Genomic DNA, 26,113 nt, shown 5'->3' with positions numbered 1-26,113 from the left:
GCTAGGTTAATGTGTTTTTTTTTTTATATAAAAAATAATAAATTGTAAAAATTAAGAGTACTATTATTCAAAACATAAAACAAGTAAAACTATATAGATTAAACTTTATCTTAGTTGAATCTACCTTTTATATTATATATGATATAAGTCTATTTCGAAAGTATTATTTGATTTTTATGGTAACTTGTTTAAAATTAATTTTGTAAAGAAGTCTTTGAATAAGATGTTAAATAAACTTGATATTTCAAGTCGGTCAACATGCTCAACATTTAAAAAGTAAATAAATATGCGATCTTATTTTTAATACAAAAATAACAATAAAAATTATTAGTGTTTATTTATGGATTTGTTAGTCCGAAAATACATTTTTAATGAGTTAAAAATGTAATTATTTAACTATTTTTTTTATTAATCTTAGATTTAAAAAAAAAAAGTTTCAGTTAGCTCTCGCCTTAGGTTAAGTTATAGCTCCCAATTTTCTGATTTGAATATTTTCACTTCCACTAGAAAATTCAATTTCTAGAAAACAAAAAGATATTCTTATTTATTGTAGCTGATACAATATTTCTAGATCATTACACTAAATTTATGTTAATTTTTTTATTCATCATTTTAAAAATTACCAAATATGTGTATTTAATTTTCATGTAAAGACGAAATAAAAAAATTAGGCCTAATTTTCCTTTTAATATTTATTATTATTTTTATATGAGATTTTATTTTCTTAGTTATTTAAGTCCTTTCATTTTTAAAATTAAACAAATCTGGTCATTCTATTAATATATTTATATTTTGAAATTTACATTTCAGATTCAAATATTTGGAGGGAGGTTATGATAATGTTGAGACCTTTTTTTTTTAAGTAAAAAATCTGGTGAAATTTTGGGAATTCAATATTTTAAAATATGTTTGATTAAGGTTTTAAAAAGGGTAATATATTCATAACTTTTCATAACACATTATATGGTAGACTTAGTTGTATAGCATTGTGCTTTGATTGTAATCTCCTTCTTTTATCTAACAATGTGACTCACTATCAATTCTCACCTTCGATCACCTTTGTTGGATCTTGTAAGTCAACCAAAGCATGTAATTTTTGTATCAATTCCAAAAGGCATGTAATTCAAAATGACTGAGGATTATATTTATTATCATCTTTAAATATGAATTAATAGTTCTATAGCAATACATATTTTACATTTTGAATGTCCCAATGATATCTAAGAAAAAAATCTTAAAATAACTACATACTCTACGTATTAGAAGAAAATATATAAAAAAGTATTTAGGGCAAAACCTACTTTTCATTTAACATAACTTACTTTAAATAATTTTATTTACTTTTCATTATTATATGGGTAATATATTCAAACAAATTTCTTCATAAATCTAACTCAAATGTGATCTCATGAATTACTATCTAGATATTAATTAAGATGTACTAGTGTAGTAATGACTTTATTTGACTAAATAGCGTGTAAGTGAATGTGACTAATAATTTAAACTCAATGGCAGTCATTTGCAAGGATACGGTTGGCCATCAAGATAGTGTAGGTTCGGCGTATAATGGAAGGGAAAAGGAGAAAGATACTATCAGTGCACAATTGTCAAAAGCAATGTTCAATGCAGCAAAATCAGGAAACGCTAAAATTTTGGGACTTCTTTTGAACTCCTATCCTGATTTTCTATTTGAAGTGAATTCCTTCAAACAAAGTTTACTTCACATAGCTATTCTACATCGACAAAAATCCGTATACAATCTAATATTAAAGAAGGAGGCTGCAAATATTCTGACACAACTAGTTGATTCTAAGGGTAACAATGTTCTTCACTTAGCTGCAGAGATGAAACAAGCTAAAAAACAATCCAGATTATCAACACACTATGTTCTAATGAGTAATGAGGATAAATGGTTTCAGGTACGTATATATCTACACGATTAGCATTTTTTCGTAACAATAATGTTTTTCCTCTTTACTTATTTTTACACGTTCCTTAATGCCTTTATAATACTTTTTTTTATAATTACTTTGCTACGTTCTTATGTTCTTTATCTTCCTCATTATACTATTAGTCTTCACTTTTAACCAAACACAGGACGTGGATAAAATAGTTCCACCTGCAATGAAAACTATGAGAAACAAGGAAGGTTTAACTCCTAAACAACTGTTCTATCAAGGACATGAAGTGTTGCACAAAGAATCAATATCAAAACTGCAAGCTACGACAAATACATTGTTAGTGGTAACAACTCTCGTCATCACCCTAGGGATTAGCGGAGGTATGACCGTTCCTGTTGAGGATATTGATAGTACACGTACTCCCTTTTTTGCAAAAAAGATATGGTATACGCTTTTCTTTCTATCGCTTGCATTTGGAACGTGTTGTTGTGTTTCGTCTATGTTATTCTACTCTTCAGTTATTCTTCCTCAATCTTGGGCAATACCAAAGGAAGAGTCTGTTCAGTTGCAGCAAACAAAGTTGGTCTGTGGGAATGTGTCACTTTTCGGCTCAATTGCACTCATGTTTACTGCTCTAGTTTCCGGTTGCGTATTGACCTTTGAATTCTTATCCAGTTGGATCCTTTATTTCATTTATGCACTTGGTTTAGTGGCATTGGTTGTGCATCTTACACTTGATTATAACCGATGGATTGACAACTTACAATTAATGCTAGCTTATTTGGAGGATGATCCACCGAAGTGGACGATAATATTATGGCCAATCTGTAAGATAATTCGTCTCTTCCTCACTTTCGTAGAGAAAAAAGCTTAAATGTGATTCAAGAGTTTTAGAGGATAATAAGATGAAAAGTTTCCACGACTTTTCTTGTTTTAAGACGGTTTTACATTTCAACTGCACCTGTAATTGTTTTCTTTGTAATTCTATTATTTGTTTGTTCATGGTAGACATTTGAAATTTGAAGAACATGAAATCAATTATCCTAATCATTCTAATAAATAAATAGTGTTCTTTTATATTTATGGAAATTCACAATCACCATATATCATATTGAGTATTATTAAAAAAAGTTATTAAAACATGAAAATTATCATCGACCCTTTAAAAAAAAAAGAAAAATATCATTAGTAACATTTCATTAAAATATATGAACTAATAACTTTTAGTAATATTTTTAAATATTAATAAAATTATTTATAGAAATGTTACTAAAAATATTTAATAATAATTTTAATGATTATCTGATAATAACTGTTACTAACATTCTTGAGTATTATGTTTGGAATTGAAAAAAAAAGTGTCAAATTTTTAGCAAAATGTTTTTATTAATATGTGAAAATAATTTCTTTGAAAATTATTAAATATTTAATAAAATGTTACTAAATTATATTAGTAGCATTTTTTATTAAATACTTTTAATATTTCTAAATGTGGCTATAGAAGTACTTATACAAAAGAAGTTAAAATGAAAATCATAAATTTCTTTGAGGGTAAGTAAAATCAAAATTTCAAACTTTTTTTAATTGCATAATCTCTTAAACTTTATTAGAAAAAAAAATTGTTTATTTCTACATAATTATCTTGTGCATCAAAGAAAGAACAAGAAGAAAGTGTATAATGCAAAAAAAAGAAAAAACAAGAATCAAGAACTTGGACTCAAACCCTGATAATCCTTTTCCCTCAATTCTATTTAGCAGCTCAAAAGCAAAGAGGCATTTGAAAGATAAGGAACACACTGGGTCAATTATTTTTTATCAGAAAAATATATCTATATATTCATAGTTATTCCAACCCATATACACACTCCTGAGAATTATTGTACTAAAAGAAATGAACACTTTCTGCAAAACGATATAAGGGCCGAGTTCCAGTACCAAAAATCAATCTATAATACAATCACAGCTGCAACTATCTATATAAAGGGTTTCAAAAAGAATAATCTAATAAACATTTACAGAAACACCAGTATATTCTTTACTTTTGCTGAAAAATTCATTGATCCTTAGCAGTTTGATTCAAAAGCTATAAATAGTTGGATTCAATAGTTATAAAAAATTGTACGTTATTGTTTATAACTTCTTATAGAAAAAAATAATCTGATATAAATGTGATAATAACTATGTTTCATCATAGTAATTGAACTTTTTAATTTTGTTTTTATGAAATAAATTGTATTTATTATTGTGATTTAAACAATTTTTTGGAGATAGAAATGTTTATCATTGTAAATATCGTTCATGCAAATCTTGTGTGAAACAAATTAGATAACAGAGTCGACGTGAGGCTATGGATTAGTAGAGCAAACCTGCGGAAACTTAGCAAGGAGTCGAAGAAAGAAACCCTGATGAGCAAGAGAGAAACAAGAAGCGAGTGATAGAGAAACCTTAATGTGGTATTGAAAAGAATAGAGATAGAGAAGGGCTGTAATGTGAAAAGTAGAAGAAGAAAAGAGAAAGAAAGGCAATTCTGATATTATTATCTAATATCTCATAACAGTACATGTAGAATATATGGTGCTGGAAAGAGTAAAAACAGAAAGCCTAAAAACAGAAAAGGCCCAAATGTGCAGGGGCCCAATAAAAATAGAGCATATACTTTATCATTAGAAATTAGAATTTTTACATTAAGATTGAAATCTCGTCTCAAAGAAAGAAATTACAACTAGTGAACTTTTTCTGTGAATGTTTAAGTTTTGTTAGAAATATATCGATTAAAAAAATTACATTCAGATAGTTTATAAGATTAAACTCAGTAAATATGTGTCCTCGTCATAATATCATCTTAAGTTATCTTAAGTTGGTAGTTTTGGATATATTTCAATTTAAAATTATCTTCACCTTTTAAATTTTTTACCCATCAATACCTTTAGATCTTTCTATTTTATTACTAAAGACAAGTCCATTAACAAACAATAATTGAACTTTTCATTTTATGAATTGTAGGATTTGGTATATTTATCAAGAGTTAACACAAAGGTACATTTTAATCCAACAAATTTCAGTCATTATATCTAATTATTTATAATCTTCTAATAAGACAAATTTAATATTTGAATTCCAAGATCCGAGCAGTTTAAAATTAAACTATATCTTGATTCTCTAATTTCCATTATCGACCAATGAACATTCAAAGAAACTATTGGTCATCAAGATATTGTAAGTTTGTTGTTTAAGGGATGAAAGAAAACGAGTTTCTAAACAATGCACAGTTGTCAAAAGCGATGTTCGATGCAGCAAAATCAGAAAACATTATGATTTTAGAATTTCTTTTCAAGTACAATCCGGGAACAAAGAAACTTGCTTCACATTGCTATTGTATATTGTACCGGTATGGGCGAGGCTGAGGCCCACCTGGCTGCCCGAGGCCGAGTCCACCTGACCGAGATTAGGGGAACCTGGTTGAGACCTTAGAAGACTTGGCCGAGAGGCCGAGAGGCCAAAACCTGACTCGGCCGAGACCTTAGAAGACTTGGCCGAGACGACCGAGACCACCGGAATATGGCCGATGGCCGACCCATGCCATGATGATTTGGTCGACGGCCGACCCCTATTACAGTTAACACTCAAACCAAAATCAATGAAGTTAATCTATCATTAAGAATTAGGTAATGCAACCCTAAGAGGTATCCACCTCGATAAACGGGCCCAACAAGGTAGGCCCATTATAATAATATAAATAGCATGCATTCCAAAGAGTAAGGTATGTCATTTATTACTGTTCACCTACCTGAGAGCTGACCACCCGCTTTACTGACTTGAGCGTCGGAGTACCTTCGCAGGTACCCCCACCATCCGGTGTTCACCCGAGACCGAGTGCCGAAGGAGAGGCAGGAGGACGAGAAGAATCCCAGCTCATCACCCAGTTACCTGACCGACCGAAGGAAGGAGAAGAAGACTTCAATAGTTCTCTAGGTCCCATCTCCCTAGCAGGAACATATATCGATAAAAAAACTGTATATAGACTAATATTAAAGCAGGGGATTCCAAGAATGTGATGATTTTTTTTTATCAGCAATAAAAAATAAATAAATGGGAACCACTTCAGGTGGTCCAACCCTTATACATAAATAGCTAGCGCCTTACTCCAAGAATGTGATTATACAGTTGGTTGATTTTGAAGATAACAATGTTCTTCATTTAACTGGAAAAATGGCTCAACTTCAAGAAATATTCTGATTATCGAGAAAGAATGTTTTAATGCGTGACGAGGAGATATGGTTTCGGGTATATATACATCCGCACGGTTAGCATTTTTCTATATAAATGATTTTTTCTCTTTAATATTTTTCCTTTTTAGATGTTATGAATATTTTATGGTAAGAAAAGGAGAGATCGGTACGTAACAAGAGGTCTCTTGTTTTTGGAAGTATAAAGAAAATATTAAAATATCTTCATTGCTATTACAATACTTACAGGGAGTACAGGAAATAGTTCCACCTGCAATGCAATCAATGATAAATAAAGACGGTCTCACTCCTAAACAATTATTTTATTGGTCACACAAAGAGTTGCATTGCATCTGAAGTGAAAGCTTGCAAGTACTTTAATAGTGGTGGCAACTCTTATCATCACCCTGGGGATAACCATAGCTTAAATCATTCCTATTAAAGATGTTGATAGCACAACTACTCCCATTTTTCGGAAGAAGACATGGTATATGATATTTTTTATCTCGGTTGGATTTGAAACATGTTTTTGTGCTTCATCTATGTTGTTCTATGTTTCAGCTATTTTTCCTTCAGATTTGGAAATAGAAGATGAGTTAATCCACTTAAAAGAAAAAAAGATTATATTTGGTAGTGTGTCACTTTTTCTCTCTGGTGGTTCCATGTTGACTACTGTTATTCGGGTGCCACCTTGATCATTGGCGTCTTAGCCAACTGGGGCCCTTATTTCCTCTTTGGACTTGGTTCTCTGGTACTCCTGGTGCATTTTACACTTGACTATGCTTTGTGGCATCGAATTCTTGCGCAGTTCCTCCTATACTTTTAAAGGGTAGCTCTAGAGAAGCTGGCATGATTGTTATGGACAATCCGCAAGATCTATGTTCTGTCACCCATTTCTCAGGCAAAAGAGGCGTAAATTACTTGGAATAAACTAACATATATAAGATTGCGCTCAAGAGTTTTTTGTGTTTTGTAAGAGGGAAAGTTTGCAAGACCACTTATTTTCAGGACTGTTTTAATTCATGTTGTGTGATCTTTCTCTTTTCTGTGTATGTGTCTTTTAAATTTTAACATTTACATGGAGTGTGAATTACATGGGACAAGCCTAAGAAAAACAACGGAGTTTGTTCCACATGTTTTGGTAGTGACATGTTTTGGTAGTGGGCAGATCGACCTGCATGACCTGCTCCACATTATTATCTCTATATAAAACATATTTGTGATGATAATGAAGAGAAAATAAATTTTTATTTAAAATTGTTATTTGTGTATAATACTTGTAACTTTCTTTGCTAATCTTTTCTAAACTGCGAAGAAAGGTTAGAACCCATAGATGTCTTTGTTTTTAGCATTTTTTAGTATTCAGTGTCTTAATTTCGTGTTTTTACAAAATTACATTTCTTCGTTTGGACAGCATAATTGACTTTCTAACTGTTGAAGATGGAATTTTCAAAATAATAATAATAATAATAATAATAATAATAATAATATATTATTATTATTATTATTATTATAATATTAATAGTATGGATAGTTATTAGTTATGATTATTATTTATATTTATAATAATAATAAAAATATTTTTTTATGAATATTAGTTATGATTTTATAATTATTTATATTATAATAGTATATAATTATTATGATTAATATTATTTATATTATTAAAAATTTAAAATTATTAAGATTATTTATATTTTTAATATTATTAATAAAAATATTTATATTAATAATTATAATAATATTGAATTTATTTTTGAAATAAATTAGTGAATAATTTTTTTGAATAATGTAAAATTCACTTAGATACCTGGGTAATAAAACAAAATTTATATTTTAAGAACCGAGTTCGTGCAGTGTGAAAGTAATCTGTACATTGATTTTCTAGCTCATATTTTATCGTTTCATTCATTCTAGATCGATGAGAATCTTCATAGTTGAGCTGAATAATTCTAATTTTTTATTTATTATTAAAACTATTTCAAATTGTTTCTCAATTTAGTTACACTTCATGTACGGCATGCTAAGAATAAAGAAACAAAACTTAAGGATAAAAAAAAGTGGCACCACATGTCTGTATCTACAAACAAGTACAACCTAGGTATGAAACCAATAATTTGTTTTATTATTAAAGCTACCATTTATTATTGGCCGATAAAAAAAATTAAAGCTACCATTTAAAGCACGCTCTATTATTATTATTAAAGTATTAATGCTAATATTTGTTTATCTGTGTCTTGGTTCCCTAAGTTAAATTAATTTAAAGATAGTAGCAAAAAAAATAATTTAAAGATGCAGGGAATATTGTGTGGATGTAAAGACGTGCAACAGAACAGTCTGGCTGAATATGTATATGACACCCGTTGAATTCAAAGTCCGAGGAATAATACTTTGACACCCATAAAATAAAATACATCTATAAAATATTAATATTTTAATTTATTTTTTTAACTTAAAATATTAACATATTATTGTATTATTAAAATAGTTGTCGGGATGTATTATTTTTTATGTGAAAATATAGTTTTTGCTCAAAGTCAACGTGAAGGAGGTATATAATGGAAGTCCAAGGGAAAGCACGATGTTGTAGTGACCCTTTTAAACCTTCCCCAATATTTTTTGCAAGCAAAATTATCTTCTGTCTCTTTCCCAATAGCCGGAATCAGAATGAAGAAAGTTTCGCCGCAAATTATCAAGCCTGAGAGTATGCTTTCTAACTTAGAAATGACGTTGTTAATATTTTCAAAATTCTAACTTTTGTACATTAATGCGTACCTGCACTGTTTAAGTTTTGTACTTTTGTTACTTTTATAATTTACTTTCTAAATTTCAGTTCGTAGTTGTATAAATAGCATTGCACTTTGCTATTTTTTTTGCGATCTTTTTATGTATGTTTCGGTTCTGATCTAAGAGATCATAATGATATATATCCTTTGATAAATGCATCTGCAGATGGTAGAGACCTGGATATTCTTATCCATCGGACAGAGGATTCACAATCACTGCCACCCGAAACAAGTTTCCCAGAACTGAACAGTATGATTTTTAATTCGTTTAGTGACAACTTATTTGAGATCCAATAAAGATATTAAAATGAGAGATAGGGACATTTTAGGCTTTAATTTGTGTAGCTAATCCTCTTATGATACCTTTCTATATTTAAATTTTATTTAAGTCTGAAACTTTAAATAGGTTTACTAAAAATATGTTAGATTAACTTTTAAATGGATAAAAATAATATATATATATATATATATATATATATTAATGTTTAATTCCGACCAATTAATTAGTATAATACAAATTTGTTTTATAGACTATATAAGTGGTGCAAGAAGAAATGACTATTAGTTTCATAACTTATAAGTTATTTTTAGTTAAATTAGAAAATAAAGATTAAGTTACAATTATTAAGATGTATAGACTGTTGTTCACATGGAGTGGGAATTACATGGGACGAGTCTAAGAGAAACAACAGACCGGGAGTCTATCCCACACGTTTTGGTAATGGGCTGCGGACCAATTTACATGACCCAGGATTATTATGACAATGAAAAGAAAATAATTTTTTATTTAAAATTGTTATATTTAGTGTATAATACTTGTATAAGTGAAAGTTGATTATATGAAGTGCATGAGATGCAGAAAGTGATAGAAGGGAAATATATATAGCAGCAGCTTCTGGAAATTGGAGTGAGGCTTCATCCTATTCTAAAATTCATCCTCATTGGTGGCGAGTTCCATTACATGATAGTGGAATTACAGCCCTACACGTTGCAGTAAGAATGAGAAAAACTAGTTTTGTAAAAAAGCTGGTGGATAATTGTACGAACATCGAAGATTTGGAAAATTGCAAGGCAGAAGGGAACACAGCCTTTTGTTTGGCTGCGATAACTGGAAAAGTGAAAATTGCTGAAATTCTGTTACGCAAGAATGATAAGTTGCTATGGATTAGAGACCCAAACGATATGCTTCCAATTCAATTAGCATCTTCTGCAGGGCACATTCCGATGACAGAATTTTTATTTCAAGCTCCAAATGACCTGCACAACTTTATACCCTTCCAAGACATTGTAAAGCTATTCTTCTTCGCCCTCAACAACAATATTTACTGTAAGCTCATCTACATTTCTTTTGCATAACAGTAAATACAAGAAAAGAGTGATGAGACAAATTATATTCAAGTTCAAATACCCACTTAAATTTCGTATACTTACAGAGCAATATAACCTTTTTTATCATTGAATTTGATTATTTACATTGACATTTCTTGACAAAAAGCTGTCTTTTTTGAATTTTTAACAATAACTTTTTGGTATTGTGCATGACAGCCGTGGCGTCAAAATTGTTGGAGCGCTATCCAAAATTGGTTGCCGAAGAAAACAACGAGGGATTGATTCCTTTGCAAATGCTTGCTCAATTTTGTGAGTTCTCTCAGGTTTTCTGTTTGATTTTCTGTTTGCAAGCCTAAAAATGGAAGTTGACACTTTCCGAATGGAAGTTGACACTTTCCGAAACTACGAATCGAGAAATAAGTATATTGATATGTTGAAAAAAAAAAAATATATTACATAGAAAACTATTACTGATTACTTCATTTAACAACCTTATAAAAAATTTATTTAGCAAAATAGTTGCATTTGTACTTGACTAATTGCTTCAACTCAATGGCAGCCTTGTTCAAGAAAGTTACTGGTCATCAAGATATTGTAAGTTGGCTGTTTAAGGGGATGGAAAAAGAGAACGAGTCTCTAAACAATGCACAGTTGTCAAATGCGATGTTCGCTGCAGCAAAATCAGGAAACATTACGATTTTAAAATTTCTTTTCAAACACTATCCATATTTGCTATTTGAAGTGGATTCCGTGGAGCAAAGAAACTTACTTTTCACATTGCTATTCTATATCGACAAGAAACTGTATACAAACTAATATTAAAGCAGGGGATTAGAAGAATGTGATGATACAGTTGATTGATTTTGAAGGTAACAATGTTCTTCATTTAGCCGGAAAAATGGCTCAACCTGAAGAAAGATTCGGATTATCGACAAAGTATGTTTTAATGCCTCAACCTGAAGAAAGATTTGGATTATCCACAAACTATGTTTTAATGCCTCAACCTGAAAAAAGATTTGGATTATCGACAAAGTATGTTTTAATGCGTGAAGAGGAGATATGGTTTCGGGTATATATAACATTTTTCTATATAAATGATTTATTCTCTTTAATATTTTTCCTTGCTTATGCATATTTTATGGTGAGAAAAGGAGAGATGAATGCATAAGAAAAGCTCTCTTGTTTTTGGAAGTATAAAGAAAATACTAAAATATCTTCATTGCTATTACTATTACTTACAGGAAGTACAGAAAATAGTGCCACCTGCAATGCAAGCAATGAGAAATAAAGATGGTCTCACTCCTAAAGAATTATTTTATTGGTCACACAAAGAGTTGCACAGAGTATCTGCATCTGAAATGAAAGCTATGGCAAATACTTTAATAGTGGTGGCAACTCTTATCATCACCCTGGGGATAACCATAGCTTTAACCATTCCTATTAAAGATGTTGATAGTACAACTACTCCATTTTTTCGGAAGAAGACATGGTATACGATATTTTTTTTCTCGGTTGCATTTGAAACATGTTTTTGTCTTTCATCTATGTTGTTCTATGCTTCAGTTATTCTTCCTCCAGATTTGGAAACAAAAGATGAGTTAATCCACTTAAAAGAAAAAAAGATTATATTTGGTTGTGTGTCACTTTTTCTTTCTGTTGTATCCATGCTGATTACTTTTATTTCGGGTGCCACGTTGTTGGTTGGCATCTCATCCAAGAGGATCCCTTATTTCCTCTTGGGACTTTCTTCTTTGGTACTCGTGCTGCATTTTGCACTTGACTATGCTTTGTGGTATCGAATTGTTGTGCACTTCCTGAAATACATTCACAGGGTAGCTCTAGAGAAGCTGGCACGATTGTTATGGACAATCCGCAAGATCTTTGTCGTATCACCCATTTTTCAGGGAAAAAAGGCGTAAATTACTTGGAATAAACTACCATATATAAGATTGCGCTCAAGAGTTCTGTGTGTTTTGTAAGAGGGAAACTTTGCAAGACCACCTCTTATTTTTAGGACTGTTTTCATTAATGTTGTGTCATTTTTTTTTCTGTGTATGTACCTTTTAAATTCGAACATTTACATTTTTTCTCAATTGAATTCTCCATGGATGCAGTATCAATTTTTTCTTAAAGATCTTATATGTCAATAAATATGACTAAATTAATTAATATGTAACTAGAATATTAATTTCACATCAAGTTTATTTCTAAGAATTAGTTAGACTTTTACTGTAGTCATAACATATCATATAACATTAACCAGGATTAATATTAATAAATATTAATCTAAAATGTAAATGAGAAAATAAATAGAAAAAAAAAGAAAATATTAATATATAAAAAATAAATATTAACAAATGCGAATAAATAAAAAAAACTAAACATACTTAAATTAATATAAACAATGCATGAATATAAATAATACACATAAATAAATATTTGTTTAAGTATAAACAAACTGACACAAATTTTAAGAAAATAAAACAATAAGAAACAACTATGTAAAAAAGAATTCATTTTAAAATTCAAATAACTCGAATTTCATTATTTTGTATGTTAACTTCCGTTTCAAAAACAACATTATCGTCTTCTTTGAAGTAATTTAACATAGAAAAATTCTTCAATCCCGTTTCAAATTCACTACAAGAAAATCATGAAATAGAAATTAATTTTAGAGACAAAAAATAAATAGTTACTATAGTGACTAAATTAAAGACTATTTTAGAAACTACAAAAAATTTTGATTTCTAAATTAGTTTTTATTATTGTTAAATAGTTTATAAATTGGTATCTGATTAGATACCAATGTTTTATACAAATTATTTAGATTCTAAATTTGGTAGCAAAAACATTGGTAGCTAACTATATACCAATTTAAAAACCATTTAACCATAGTAGAAACTAATTTAGAAACCATTTTTTTGTCTCTAAAATGGTCTCTAATTTAGTCACTATAGCAAATTATTTTTTGTCTCTAAAATTGATTTCTATTTCATGATTTTCTTGTAGTGGTTTTTGTTGATTTATTTGTCGTGTATTATTTCACTTTTTTGTGTAAAATATAATTTATATATATATATATATAAATGTAAATGTAAATAAGAAAATAAATTAAAAAACTTACAAAGCAAATGTTGATATATAAGAAATAAACATGAGGATATATAAATAAATAAACAACTAAACATAATAAAATTTATATAAAAATGCATAAACATAAATAATACACGTAAATAAATAAATTAATTGTTCAAGTATCAACGATGACACAAATTTTGACGAAAGTTAGTAACAATAAAATGTTATATAAAAGAAGGATTCATCCTCAAATGCTAATAACTCGGATTTCATTATTTCTATTACTTTTTTATTTTTATTTTGTAAAAACTCATTTCTTTATTCATTAATTATATTTCTAACTATTTTAAACATTAAAAATACTTATTTTTTAATGCATTCAAAATTAAAATTATAAAAAAAAAAAATTATTTATTTATTTATTTTTGAAATGGTGCTAGATAGGAAAATAAAAAATAAAAGGGTGCTAGATAGGGAAATAAAAACAAAATGATGCTAGATAGGGAAATAAAAACAAAGGGTGCTAGTTAGGGAAATAAAAGTGTAAATAGTGCTAGATAGAAAATTTACCCGCTTTTTGTATCGTCTTTGTATAATTATTTATTTATTTTGAGTTTCAACCTCTTCTCTCTCTCCTACATTTTCATTTGTGCAAAATTGACAGTGATGAATTTTCATTTTTATAAATATTTAAAAATAAAAATAAAATTATTTGACATTCTCCATCAAATAAACATCCATTTAACAACTTTATTACAATAATATATACATTAACAATTTATTTTTAATAGTTTTTTAGTAATTTGATTGTGAATCCTATTAACAATTTATTTTTAATAGTTTTTTAGTAATTTGATTGTGAATTCTATTTTGGTGATGATATTTTGACATCCTGCTCCACCTTATACTTATAATAAAATATTAATATTTATAATAAATTTTTTTACTAAAAACATAAATAAAATACAAAATATTAAAATAATTTTTAAAATTTAAAAAATTATAAATAATTAAAATATTAATATTTATTGAAGTGAAAGGTTCACGTGAAAAAATCATGTTTAAAAAATAATCTGCATCTGTTGTTGGTTGCGGAACCCACTTAATTAATTTTTTATTTATTTATCGGAAAGAAATCCAATGGCTTTCAGTTGTGGTAACTAATTATTTATAATTTTAATAAATAAATTTTATATTTTAACGGCTAAGAGTATGATTGGTTAAAATTTAAACCGTAGAGAATCTAAAGTCTAAAATACCTTCACATGATTTGGATTATCTGTAGCTTAAAAATAGACCGTACCTAGCACAGTGTGATCCAACTGCTCTTGATCTGTTTGCAATTTTTTTTATAAGAGATAACCTTTACGTTTAAAGTCCGTTGAAAGATAAATATTTTTATTATTTTTGGGTTAAACGTAATTCTGAAAATATTGAAATGTGATCATATGCTTTCAAAATTTATAATATTTAGGTTAAATTATTCATTCATTTTCCATAGTTGAATAAAATTTATCTTTTTTATTTTTATTTTCAAAAAAGTATTTTTAGTTTCTATATATATATATATATTTAAACATCAAAACTAGAAAAAATTAAAAATAATATACACTGACAAAAAGACCAAAATACATATATATATATATATATATATATATATATATATATATATATATATATATATATATATATATAGGAACTAAAATGAATTACATTTAAATATAAGAGTTGAAAGATAAATGTTATATAAGTATAAGGACTAAATGATTGCTAAATTTTATTTATAATAAGAACACGTTTAGTATTTTAAGGGTTAGGTTTGATGCTACTTTAAAAATTAAGTGCAGAACATATCTGGGTCTTAGTACTCTAATTTGCATCGCACTTCTTTTCATCTTGAACTTGCGCATTTTTATTATTAATAGATCCATTTAAAATTGCCTCTGGATTTAGTCCCTCACATGCTAAACATAAGAAAACAAAACATAAGAATAATAAAAGAGTCACATCACATCAATGTACCGACAACCTAGTTTGAAAGACAATTTTTTATTGATTATGAAAGCCAATTTGCAAGGACTTACTATTTTATGACAATATATATGTAAGCATGTACAAAAAAAAGCACGTATATCAAGGCCATTTAAAATTAAAAGCACCTTTCAAACCTTCATCTATTATTAAAATATCAATAACTTTTGTTTAGTCGTATTTGGTGGCTCAAGTTAAATTAGTTTAAAGATGCAAGGAGCAAAAATGGCGCAAGACAACAGTTTAAAGGGTTTGGATTACCATCAAAAGTTCCTTGTGGCCATGAAAGTGATCCGTGGAGAAGAAAGTTACCGCACTTGATATTATTAACAACGATGAAGATCACCGTCTGCCGCCCCTATTAGCGGTGGCCGGAATCTCAATGGTGAAAAGTAGCTCAAATACCCACCCGATTCGCTTAAACGGAATTATGTCAGACTCAGAAGCAATTATCTTGTCAGCTGCAGATGACATTCCCAAGCTCGAGAGTATGTTTAACTCTAAACTATTAATGACATTTTTGTGCTCCAGTTTTGTTAAATCCATGAGCGTCTATTAAAGATCCCATCGAATAGATATTAGAATCAGGAATAAATATTAAAGTCTTTCATAGTATATAAATGGATGAAAACCTCAATTTTATGAGCTGGTTTTATGGGTTGAATTATGCTTAAAGTTTAGAGTGAAAACCTCAACATTAATACATTTGTTTGTATTATGTATAAATTCAATAACGAACAAAGTATTTTTTTAAAATTTCAGTAGTTGTATAAATACACTGCTCTACCCATGTTCCAATTCTGATAAAAACATATTGTTTGGTAAATGCATCTGCAGATTGTAATGAAGTGGGTATTGTGGTGGGTGAAGTACAGCATCTTCAACAACAGGAACCCCAAAGCTGTTTTTTGGAGCCAGACAGTATGACTTTTCAAAGTTTATCTTCTGTTCTTACATTCCACAGTTATTTATTTTTTAGTAGTAACATTTGGAAAATTTAACTGATATATCCTATAAAGATAGTATAAAAAGAGAGGAAAAAAAGATATAAGAACATTGTGGATTTTAATTTGTCTATTTAGACAATTATAGTTGCTAATGATAGTTTCTATGAAAATGTAAAATAAGTGAATTCTCATGAATTGATAATTTTTTATGTGTGTGCATTTATATTTACTTATGGTTTTTATAACCGATTATCAATTTTATATTTTACTATCAAGGTGTATCCTACTCTTTCACCAACAGAGTAAGTAACACGTATATTTATCTAACGAAAAATGGTTTGAAATAATCTAAATTCGAGTAATGTTATCAAAATAAAAAGTTGTATTTAACTTAACACATATATTTTCACGGTTTAAAACGGGTAAAGTCTGTAATGAGAAGAGGTACTTGGATCATATTAACGATTACATAAAACTTATTAAATAGCATGACCATATGTTATTAATGTAAAACATATTTATAAACGCAGTAAACATTAATATTTTTTATTTGAAATTGTTATGTTTAATTTATAATATATTATACTTATTTTATGTAGAGAGGTAAGTGAAAGTTGTGACAGAAAATTGATTGTATGAAGTGCATGAGATGCAGAAACGCATAAAAGGGAAATATATATGGCAGCAGCTTCTGGAAATTGGAATGAGGCTTCAAGCTATTCTAGAATTCATCCTCATTGGTGGCGAATTCCATTAAATGCCCAGGGAATTACAGCTCTTCATGTTGCAGTAAGCATGAGAAACACTAGTTTTGTGGAAAAGATGATGAATTGTATGAAGATGCAAGATTTAGAAATTTGCATGGCTGATGGAAACACGGCCTTCTGTTTGGCTGCGATGACTGGAAATGTAAAAATAGCTGGAATTCTGTTTGGGAAGAATGGAAGGTTGCCATGGATTAGAGGCCAAAAGGATATGCTTCCAATTCAATTAGCATCTTCTGCAGGGCACATTCCAATGGTAGAATTTTTATTTCAAGCTCATCAAGAGAACCTACACAACAATATACCCTTCCAAGACATTGTCAAGTTATTTTTCTTTACCATCGACAACAACATTTACAGTAAGCTACTCATCCATCCATATTTCCTTTGCAAAAGAATAAATACCACAAAAAGATATGATATATGTGACAAAATTATCTGTACTTAATTAAGCTTTAAATTTTTCGTAAATTTAAGTATTTCTCAATTCAACATTTATTAGTTTTGTTCAGTTGTTTTGTCAATTTCTTTTTATACATTTTAATTAAAATTTTACGATTTATTTTTTTCATTAACTGCACCATTTTTGCTTTGTCATATTCCTCAATTATTATCATGATTAAAATGTGTGGTTAATATAAAATATATTTGTATCTGAAGCACATTTCTTTTACATATTTAACTATTTTTTCTTTATGCCTGCTCTTCTTCATTTGACACTGGGCATCACAGGCGTGGCATCAAAATTGTTGGATCGCTATCCTAAATTGACTAGCATAGAAAACGAAGAGGGATTGACACCTCTGCAAATGCTTGCCAAACACTGTGAGTTCTATTAATCTTTACCAACTTAATTTTTCTAGTTCAGAAATGCTGCTCTTTGGACTGGTTTTCTTTTCATTTTCTTTTTTTATCCTATTATTTTAATTACGAAACAGTATTTCTTGTGTTGGAAGATTTATTTAGAAAATAGAGAAAAAAAATTATTTTTAGAGGTTCTGGTTAAGTTGGCTTTATAGTTACACAGTGAAAACATGAAAACAAAATAGGCGCATAGTTTTATGAATATACAAGGCATTCTTAACCTAGCCTCGCCTAAAGATTATTTTCACTCACATTTTTATATATATAAAAGGCAATTAACTTCAAGTAAAAATATCTTACAAGTCAAATTTAGGAAAATGTTCATATCAATTGTAGTTGATGTAGATCTATATCAATTGTAGTTGATGTAGATCTATGAATATGTATACTTTATTTAACTAAATTATTGTATGTATGTGTACATGATTAATTTGAACTCAAGGATAGCTTCATCTCAAGAAGTTATTGGTAATGAAGATATTGTAAGATCGTTGTTTAAGGGAATGGAAGAAGAGAATGAGTCTCTGAACTATGCAAAATTGTCAACGGCAATGTTCGATGCGGCAAAATCAGGAAACATTATGATTTTAAAATCTCTTCTACGCTATCATCCAGATTTGTTATTTGAAATGGATTCCATTAAACAAAGAAACTTACTTCACATTGCTATTCTATATCGACAAGAAGCGGTATACGAACTAATATTAAACCAGGGGGATTCCAAGAACCTGATGGTACAATTGGTTGATTTTGAGGGTAACAATGTTCTTCATTTAGCTGCAAAGTTGGATAACTCAGAGGAAAGATTCGGATTATCAACAAATTATGTTCAAATGCGTACTGAGGAGAAATGGTTTCAGGTATATACTTCATTAGCGTTTAATGTTGCTCTCTTTAATATTTTTTTTTTCTACCTGTTCCTTATAGATTGTAAAAAAAATGTCAATTTTTCTTTATTGCAGAGAATTCATAATTTTTAAAGTATTTAAATGAATCTATTTCAAATTATATTTTTTTTAAAATATATTTTTTTAGATAAAGTATTCAGTGATCATAAATATAAAAAATTTATTTAAATATTAAATAAATTTTAGTAATTCAAAATTATTAATAAAGATAATTTTTTTAAGGCAATTTTGATTGTATGTATTTTTCTGTAAAAGTTTTCCAAGATTTTCATTGATGAAGTTTTTTCTTTCCGATTGATGTGGAAAAAAATTGTTTTTAATTTATGTCATTCATAATCATTTTATTGATTGAAGACTATTTTTGTCAATGTTGTGCAAAAATATTTCTGATGTAGACATCGTTAAAATAAAAAATAGTTAAGGTTGATTGAATGTTTTCCAAATTAATATTAGAAAACAAATCCTAACAACCTATTAGCAAACAATAACATTATGTTAAAATCACTATAATCCTAAAAATTTCACTCTGATTAGTGTCTTGATCTATTGATTTGTATGATGTTAGTTAAGTGATGTAATTTTGTCAAATAGTTCTAGAGTTAGTGTTGTGGGGTTGTCAGGAACTGTATAAAGATTAAATCACTTCTGGAGTGATTCATATTTAATTTATTAGTTATTACTGATAAAAAAAACTATAATCATAAAAAAATAATCACCATTATATTTGACAAAGAAACCATGCTTAATATAGAGATAATATTGGTTGTGGTTTAAAATAAGATAATCCTATAACAATGTAAATAAAAAATAATAATTTTATTAACAAAAATTAAAAAATCCTAGTAGTTCTTGTAAAAGAAATTTAACTAATATTCAATGAGAAATGATGACAACTTACATTGTCCAAAAATTAGTAAAAAAGAAGTCTTATATCAATTGATATTGACTTGATTTAAATTAAAAAAAAATAACAATATTAATCCAAAAAATTCAATTAGCAATAGTTGAAAAATAACTTTAGCCTAACATCAATGTACAGTCCAGATAATGTCAGTAAAAAACAAACATGATTTTCTTTATTCTAAAAGAAGCTTTTGATAATGTTGATTACAAAACAATGTTAAGATTATAACACATTTAAACTAGATGAAGTCAACTATGTGTTAGTTTTAGTAGAACGGACAACGCTCAACCAAGAAAAGAACATGTAAAAAGAAAAACATAAATTTAAAATTATTTCAAATTCTATTTTCTTAGCTGCAGATGATAAAAGGGTGGGGTCTGTGCAGATTTAACTATTCTATCTCTATCTTTAAAATAAAAATTTATCCACATTCTTATTTTCGAATTTATTGGGTATTAATTTTTATTTCATTCTCATCATCCCATAGTAACGAGTATGTTTGTATCCGTTACTAGAAACATGAATTTGTCAGGTATTCAATGGGAAAAATATACATATTTATTTTTTTCAATTTAAAATATCAAGAAAAAAATTACAGTTGTATAAATATCAAATACTAATATCAAATAATGGAATAAATATCAAATAATTATAGAAAAAAGTAAAAATATCAAATGTATAATCTAAAAATAAGAATAAAATAAAGAAAAATTAATAAAACATTTTAAATTATCTAATAAATTAAATATGTTTTAATAATTTAAAACAGAAAAAATGTGAGTATATGATGAATATTGGAAAAAAAAAGAGACAGATATATATATTCATACCAAATCTCGTACTTAATTTAAAAAATTAATATTATCATACACATATCCAATCAATAGAGAATTCTTGATCAAAATCAATAAAAACAGGTTCATGTGTCATCTTTATTATAAGCTTCTAAGCTGCAATTCATTTGTCATCTCTATAATTGAATTTATTTTAGAATTTCTCATTCAAATTATCTTTTTAGATTTTCTATCTGAAAACTTTATTATTATTTTTATAATTAATTTTCTACCTCTTTGCTCTTCATCGTAATAAACATTTTAGTTTCATTTTTAACGAAACGAAACAGGAAGTGGAGAAAATAGTTCCACCTTCAATGAAAAGAAAGAGAAATAAAGATGGTTGGACCCCTAAAGATTTATTTTATCAGACACACAAAGAGTTGCACAGAGAATCTGCATCTGAACTGAAAGCTCTGGCAAATACTTTAATAGTGGTGGCAACTCTTATCATCACCTTAGGAATTTCCGTTGCCATAACCATTCCTCTTAATGATATTGATAGTACACTTACTCCAATTTTTCGGAAGAAGACATGGTATACGATCTTCTTTGTATCAGTTGGGCTGGAAACATCTTTCTGCGCTGCATCTATGTTATTCTATGCTTCAGCTATTCTTCCTTCAAACATGGAGCCAAAAGATGAGTCTATCCGCTTACAGGAAAATAAGGTGAGATTTGGTAGTGTGACACTTTTAATATCTGCTGGATTCATGTTGTTTGCTTCTATTGCCAGTGCCACGTTGATCTTTGAATTCTTATCCAATTGGGGTCCTTATTTCACTTTTGGAGTTGGTTGCCTGGTATTTCTTGTGCATTTTACACTTGATCATACTCTGTGGAGTAACTATATGTCGCACTTGCTGCTAACCTTCTCCAAGGTAGCTCCACTGAAGTTGGAAAGATTGTTATGGCCAATCCGCAAGATATATGAATCCTATCATTCATTGAGAAAAAAAAATGGCTTAAATTAGTTGGAATAAACTAAGTACGTATGACTGTGCCCTGGTGTTCTGATCTGAGTGTTTTATAAGATGGCAAGTTAGCAAGAACATTTATTTTCAAGACTGAGTGAGAGTGAATCTGTTGTATGCCTTTTAAATTTCCATATCTACATCTTTCCTCAAATAATAAACAGCTTGTGCTTGCCATATATGAAAAAGAATTATCGGAAACCGCACCTTGATCGTGAATGAAAAACATTATCTTTCAAGCACTAGATGACCATTTGTGCTTTACCAGCATATTTTTTTAATCTAATTAGGAAGAGGTAAAGAAGGCAACTATTTTATCTATTGCATATTGTGCATCAATCAAACAATGTAACTATTGATAAATTAACGTGATCGAAGAAAGTGTATAATGTAAAAATAAAAAAGAAAAAACAAGAATCAAGAACTTGGACTCAAACCCTGATAATCCTTTACCCTCCATTCTATTTAGCAGCTCAAAAGCAAAGAGGCATTTGAAAGATAAGGAACACATCAGGTTTTATTCCTCGTCAATTCCTTTTTCATTAGAAAAATATATCTTATATATCTATCTATATCTATATATTTATATATGTATATATTTTTGTTCTCAACAATATGAAATAGATATGGAATATTTCAAATACGTCTCAACCCTTATAAAAAAAATATCAAGATAATCTTTTATCGTATACAAAGGGAATAGATCAATCACAGGAAGAAGTCTGTTTCACAAATATACCAAAATTTAAGTGGAAATGCATACAAGAAATCTGATAACATGAATGAACTTTGTCATCCACAAACTTTAATCAAAACTACATAGATAAACACAAAATTCTTGACAACATATTTGGAAGAAACTTATACTCATCTTTCTTTGTATATATATATACTCCGACCCATATACATATGAGAATTATTGTTTATTTTTTATTGCTGATAAAAAAAAATAATATGAGAATTATTGTAGCATAAGAAATGAACACTTTCTCTAGAACGATATAATTAGGGTCGAGTTCCCATTACCATAAACTAATCTATAATAGAATCACAATTTACAGCTGCAACTATCTGTATAAAGGGTTTCAAAAAGAATAATCTAATAAACATTTACCGAAACAGTTTTGGCACTTGGTTATGACACTTCAGCCTGCTGGCAAAAGTCTGTTAGTAAAGATCTTGTTTAGTTGTTGAATGTATGTTCTATATTGAGGGTGTGATCTCTTTGGTGGATTGATGTAACAGTATATGTTGGGTTTCTATATCTTGAACTGGTTTATTATTTTGGTTTGTAGTGTAATGTTTGTTGGATCCTTAGTTGGTAGGTGCTAGGAAACTTGTTTTACATGTTTTAGTTTGTTGGATCCTTATTCTTTACTTACGTCATTTGCTCCAAATTGCTGAAAAATTCATTGATGTCAAGTGTGATAGAGAACGACTATCGAAATCCGAAAAAACCAACTTGAAAGTACCTTCTTTTCCGACAGGTAGATTCAAACTTCGAGTTAAATAGAAAAAAAAATTAATGAAAATAAATAATATCGGGTCGGCTGGGAGACTTCATAAAAATTGGGAAAAACTCTATTAATTTTTTTTATCAACAAAGAATAAGTAAATTGAAAGGGACAGTTTATGGGTGTTCCAACTCTTATATAATATTCATGTTAAAAACAAAGAGAATCTCAAAAAAAAAAACGGGGCTAAAAAGAAGCTAAAAAAAAGTGTAGCAGCTGCTGGACAAAACCACATCCTAACGGCTGCTTCTTCCTGCACCTCCATACCTTCTTGTGCCACTCCCATAAGTTTTTCATATTTCAAAAATACCCTTCTCAATATTCCGGATTACATAATCCAGAAGTCTCCAGAATTAGCTTCCGGATTATGTAATCTGGAAGTCTTTTGTGATTAGCTTCCGGATTACATAATTCGGAAGTCTTTTCTATACATAAGATTAGTTTCCGGATTATGTAATCCGGAAGCCTTTTTTTCAGATGTGTTATTAGCTTCCGGATTGCATAATTCGGAAGTCTTTTCAAAATATGAAATTGACTTCCGGATTATGTAATCCAGAATATATCCGGATTACATAATCCATAGGCTTATTATTTCAAATCCAAGGGGGTGAAAAAAAAAGGATAAAATAATATTTTCACATTTAGTATGGGAGTGGCACAAGAAGGTATGGAGGTGTAGGAAGAAAGAGTCCATCCTAACCCTACAAGACCCCAAAATGGGACAAACCTTCAGACGGTAAAAAAAAAAAATAGGTTGACACGCTTAAAAGACCACCTTACATCCACCTATGGACTAGGCCAAACTAAAGAACCTCAACTTCAGCTGCTTGGAACAACCCCACATTCTAGTCACCAAAAAACGAAAAATCACCAAAGCTGCAGCATATAGAGAATGCAAAAAACAGGTACACCTAACATCCACCACCAGCTTTACATACAAAAACCAGCAGCTTACATAGAAGATATTTCGATGTTTTAGGTGAAACTTGTTGGTTGCTATGTAAATGTGATGTTAGTACATTATTTTTGACGTATTTATATATGATATGTGTTCTGGCGCAAGATTTCTGGAACAAGATTTAATGTAGTTGGAGGTGTAGTGCAATGACAACGGTAGTGTGGTGGTGTAGGAAAGAAGGGTATTTTATTCCTTTTACTTTCATTTAGGAGGTGCAGATACTAATTCAGAGAGTGCAGGAAAAAGAATCTTATCAATTTAATTATTAATTCTCTAACCAACGGAATTTGGTGTTGGTAGCAAGCCCAACGGGCTGTCTCGTAGGTGTAACTTTTTAAACTTTTTTTTATCAACCGAAATGATGCTATATTAATTTTAGGCGTCTTGTTTAAATTAATAATTTTCCTAAAATCTTAAATTATTTTAATAGCTGAATAATATTTGTTCATTGTCCCACTTTAACGAAGTATTTTAAGAATAATTCAACAGAAATTATGCTATTTATTTATTATTATACCGAAAAGGTGAGTCATCGACTTCTTCCGTACATCTTTTACCGGGAAGAATTAATTTAACATATATTAATGATTCAATCTGTGATTTAGACAACATTTCATAAAAAAATACTGAAGAATGAAATAATAAAGTAAATACTTTTCCAAATATTATCTAAAAATACAATTTAGCGAGTTTGATAATATATTGGAAGTTTAATAAAATGCACTCTTTAATTTTCATACCAAAACTATAGGGTTCTTATATACGTGTTAAGATATTTCTAAAATATTTTTGTTATTCTTTTGGTGATAAAAAAAGTTATAAAAATAAACTAAGAAATAACCATTTTTTTCAACAATTAACATTATCTTAATTATAACAATTAACATTATCTTAATTAAGAGGTTTTTTTTTTATAAATAGTGAATTAAAATAATAGATGTTGATTAATTTTAGCAAAGTATCTCACCTTTAAACCTTCTAACAACTATTAAATCTTTTGGATTAGTGTTCTTCCACTGCTTACACTTGTTCCTTTCTTGCTCATTCTCCCGACATTGATAAAAAATTGCTTTTCAAGGGTGTTAAACTAAGTGCAATGGCAGAACAAAATAAATTTATATATTTATTATTTTTACCTTTTTCTTTTTATTTTTTTTACAATTAGCACATTACTTTTAAAAATTACTCTTAAATATAGATGATAAGTGATTATATGATTGTTTTTTTTTATCAACAATGAATAAATAAAATTAAAGGGATAAGGGGTATCCCAACCCATATACAGTAACTATATGATTGTTAAAACATAGATTTTTTCTTAATAAAATAATTGGTGTTTTAGTCTTTAATAGATAATTCCTAAGATGTTTAATTTAATTTAATTTATTCTTCGACAATAAAAAAATCTTTAATAAAGCATTAACATTTATTTAACATAAATAAAAATTATAATATTTTAAAATATATGTTGTATTATAATTAAATTTTATGTTAAATAAACTTTATTATATCACTTTTAAAAATGATTTAAATGTAATTTAAAAATATATATAAAAGGAGAAAGATGAAATCGATGTAAAATTAAGTAAATCAAACATATAAGAAAGAAATGAAAAAAAAGGTAATTTACAAAAAAATGACAATTAATAAGATCAACTCAATAAATCAAGTAGTGTAATTTGTTATTATAATAATCATTTACATTTTAATTTTAAGTAATTATAATTATTAAGAAATAAATTTTAAATCAAACTTAACTTAAAAAAAAATTGGTGTGACTATATATTATAAATAATTCAATAACAATTTGAATGACCTGATAAGTCTGATAAACAATTCATGAGATAAATTCAAAATGACTTTGTTAATATGTTTAGAAGTAGACTTTAAACCTAACTCAATATTATAAAATAAAACTCAATATCATAAAATCAACGAGGTTTATCCCTTATTTATTTAGAAGTAAACTTTCAATAAAGTATATTAAGTATTCTTTAATACTTTGAGTGCATTGTTTTCCGTATTCTTTTCCTTTTTTCACATTATGGAATAACTTGGTTTGTAGTGCGGTTTTTTCCTCAAAATAAATGGAAAAC

The 26,113-nt window shown here is 28.4% G+C and overlaps 3 protein-coding genes and 1 pseudogene across 3 annotated transcripts; all 4 read left to right on the top strand.

Annotated features, from left to right (window-relative positions):
• Positions 1–945: 945 nt before the first annotated feature.
• Positions 946–2,931, top strand: LOC137832461 (uncharacterized). Its single transcript, XM_068640634.2, has 2 exons — positions 946–1,919; positions 2,098–2,931. The coding sequence occupies exons 1-2, from the start codon at positions 1,509–1,511 to the stop codon at positions 2,773–2,775; spliced, it is 1,089 nt and encodes a 362-aa protein (XP_068496735.2). The 5' UTR covers positions 946–1,508; the 3' UTR covers positions 2,776–2,931.
• A 496-nt stretch (positions 2,932–3,427) lies between these two features.
• Positions 3,428–6,984, top strand: LOC150027383 (uncharacterized; annotated as a pseudogene).
• A 1,735-nt stretch (positions 6,985–8,719) lies between these two features.
• On the top strand, positions 8,720–12,235 carry LOC137833172 (uncharacterized). The gene is given in 8 exon segments (XM_068641532.2): positions 8,720–8,831; positions 9,080–9,163; positions 9,773–10,240; positions 10,459–10,551; positions 10,802–11,013; positions 11,016–11,073; positions 11,076–11,311; positions 11,484–12,235. Coding segments are annotated over 8 exon segments (1,866 nt in total). The 5' UTR covers positions 8,720–8,794; the 3' UTR covers positions 12,162–12,235.
• A 3,293-nt stretch (positions 12,236–15,528) lies between these two features.
• LOC137832460 (uncharacterized) lies at positions 15,529–21,712 on the top strand. The gene is made up of 6 exons (XM_068640629.2): positions 15,529–15,839; positions 16,189–16,272; positions 16,954–17,421; positions 17,795–17,887; positions 18,374–18,786; positions 20,862–21,712. Exons 1-6 carry the CDS (start codon positions 15,734–15,736, stop codon positions 21,543–21,545), a joined length of 1,848 nt encoding a protein of 615 aa, XP_068496730.2. The 5' UTR covers positions 15,529–15,733; the 3' UTR covers positions 21,546–21,712.
• Positions 21,713–26,113: the final 4,401 nt, after the last annotated feature.

Source organism: Phaseolus vulgaris, chromosome 6 (genome assembly GCF_051622355.1).
Source record: "Phaseolus vulgaris cultivar YP4 chromosome 6, ASM5162235v1, whole genome shotgun sequence".
Taxonomy (NCBI): Eukaryota; Viridiplantae; Streptophyta; class Magnoliopsida; order Fabales; family Fabaceae; genus Phaseolus; species Phaseolus vulgaris.
The sequence above is the reverse complement of the archived record's forward strand: the minus strand, read 5'-3'. Positions and strand labels throughout refer to the sequence as shown.

What these genes read in the sequence shown, in the direction of transcription:
- LOC137832461 (XM_068640634.2), top strand. Translation starts at nt 1,509, where the DNA reads ATGGCAGTCATTTGCAAGGATACGGTTGGCCATCAAGATAGTGTAGGT. An exon ending in ATGAGGATAAATGGTTTCAG is followed by an intron (nt 1,920 to 2,097) that starts GTACGTATATAT and finishes AACCAAACACAG; the next exon opens with GACGTGGATAAAATAGTTCC.
- LOC137832460 (XM_068640629.2), top strand. Translation starts at nt 15,734, where the DNA reads ATGGTGAAAAGTAGCTCAAATACCCACCCGATTCGCTTAAACGGAATT. An exon ending in TGACATTCCCAAGCTCGAGA is followed by an intron (nt 15,840 to 16,188) that starts GTATGTTTAACT and finishes ATGCATCTGCAG; the next exon opens with ATTGTAATGAAGTGGGTATT. An exon ending in GCAAATGCTTGCCAAACACT is followed by an intron (nt 17,888 to 18,373) that starts GTGAGTTCTATT and finishes ACTCAAGGATAG; the next exon opens with CTTCATCTCAAGAAGTTATT.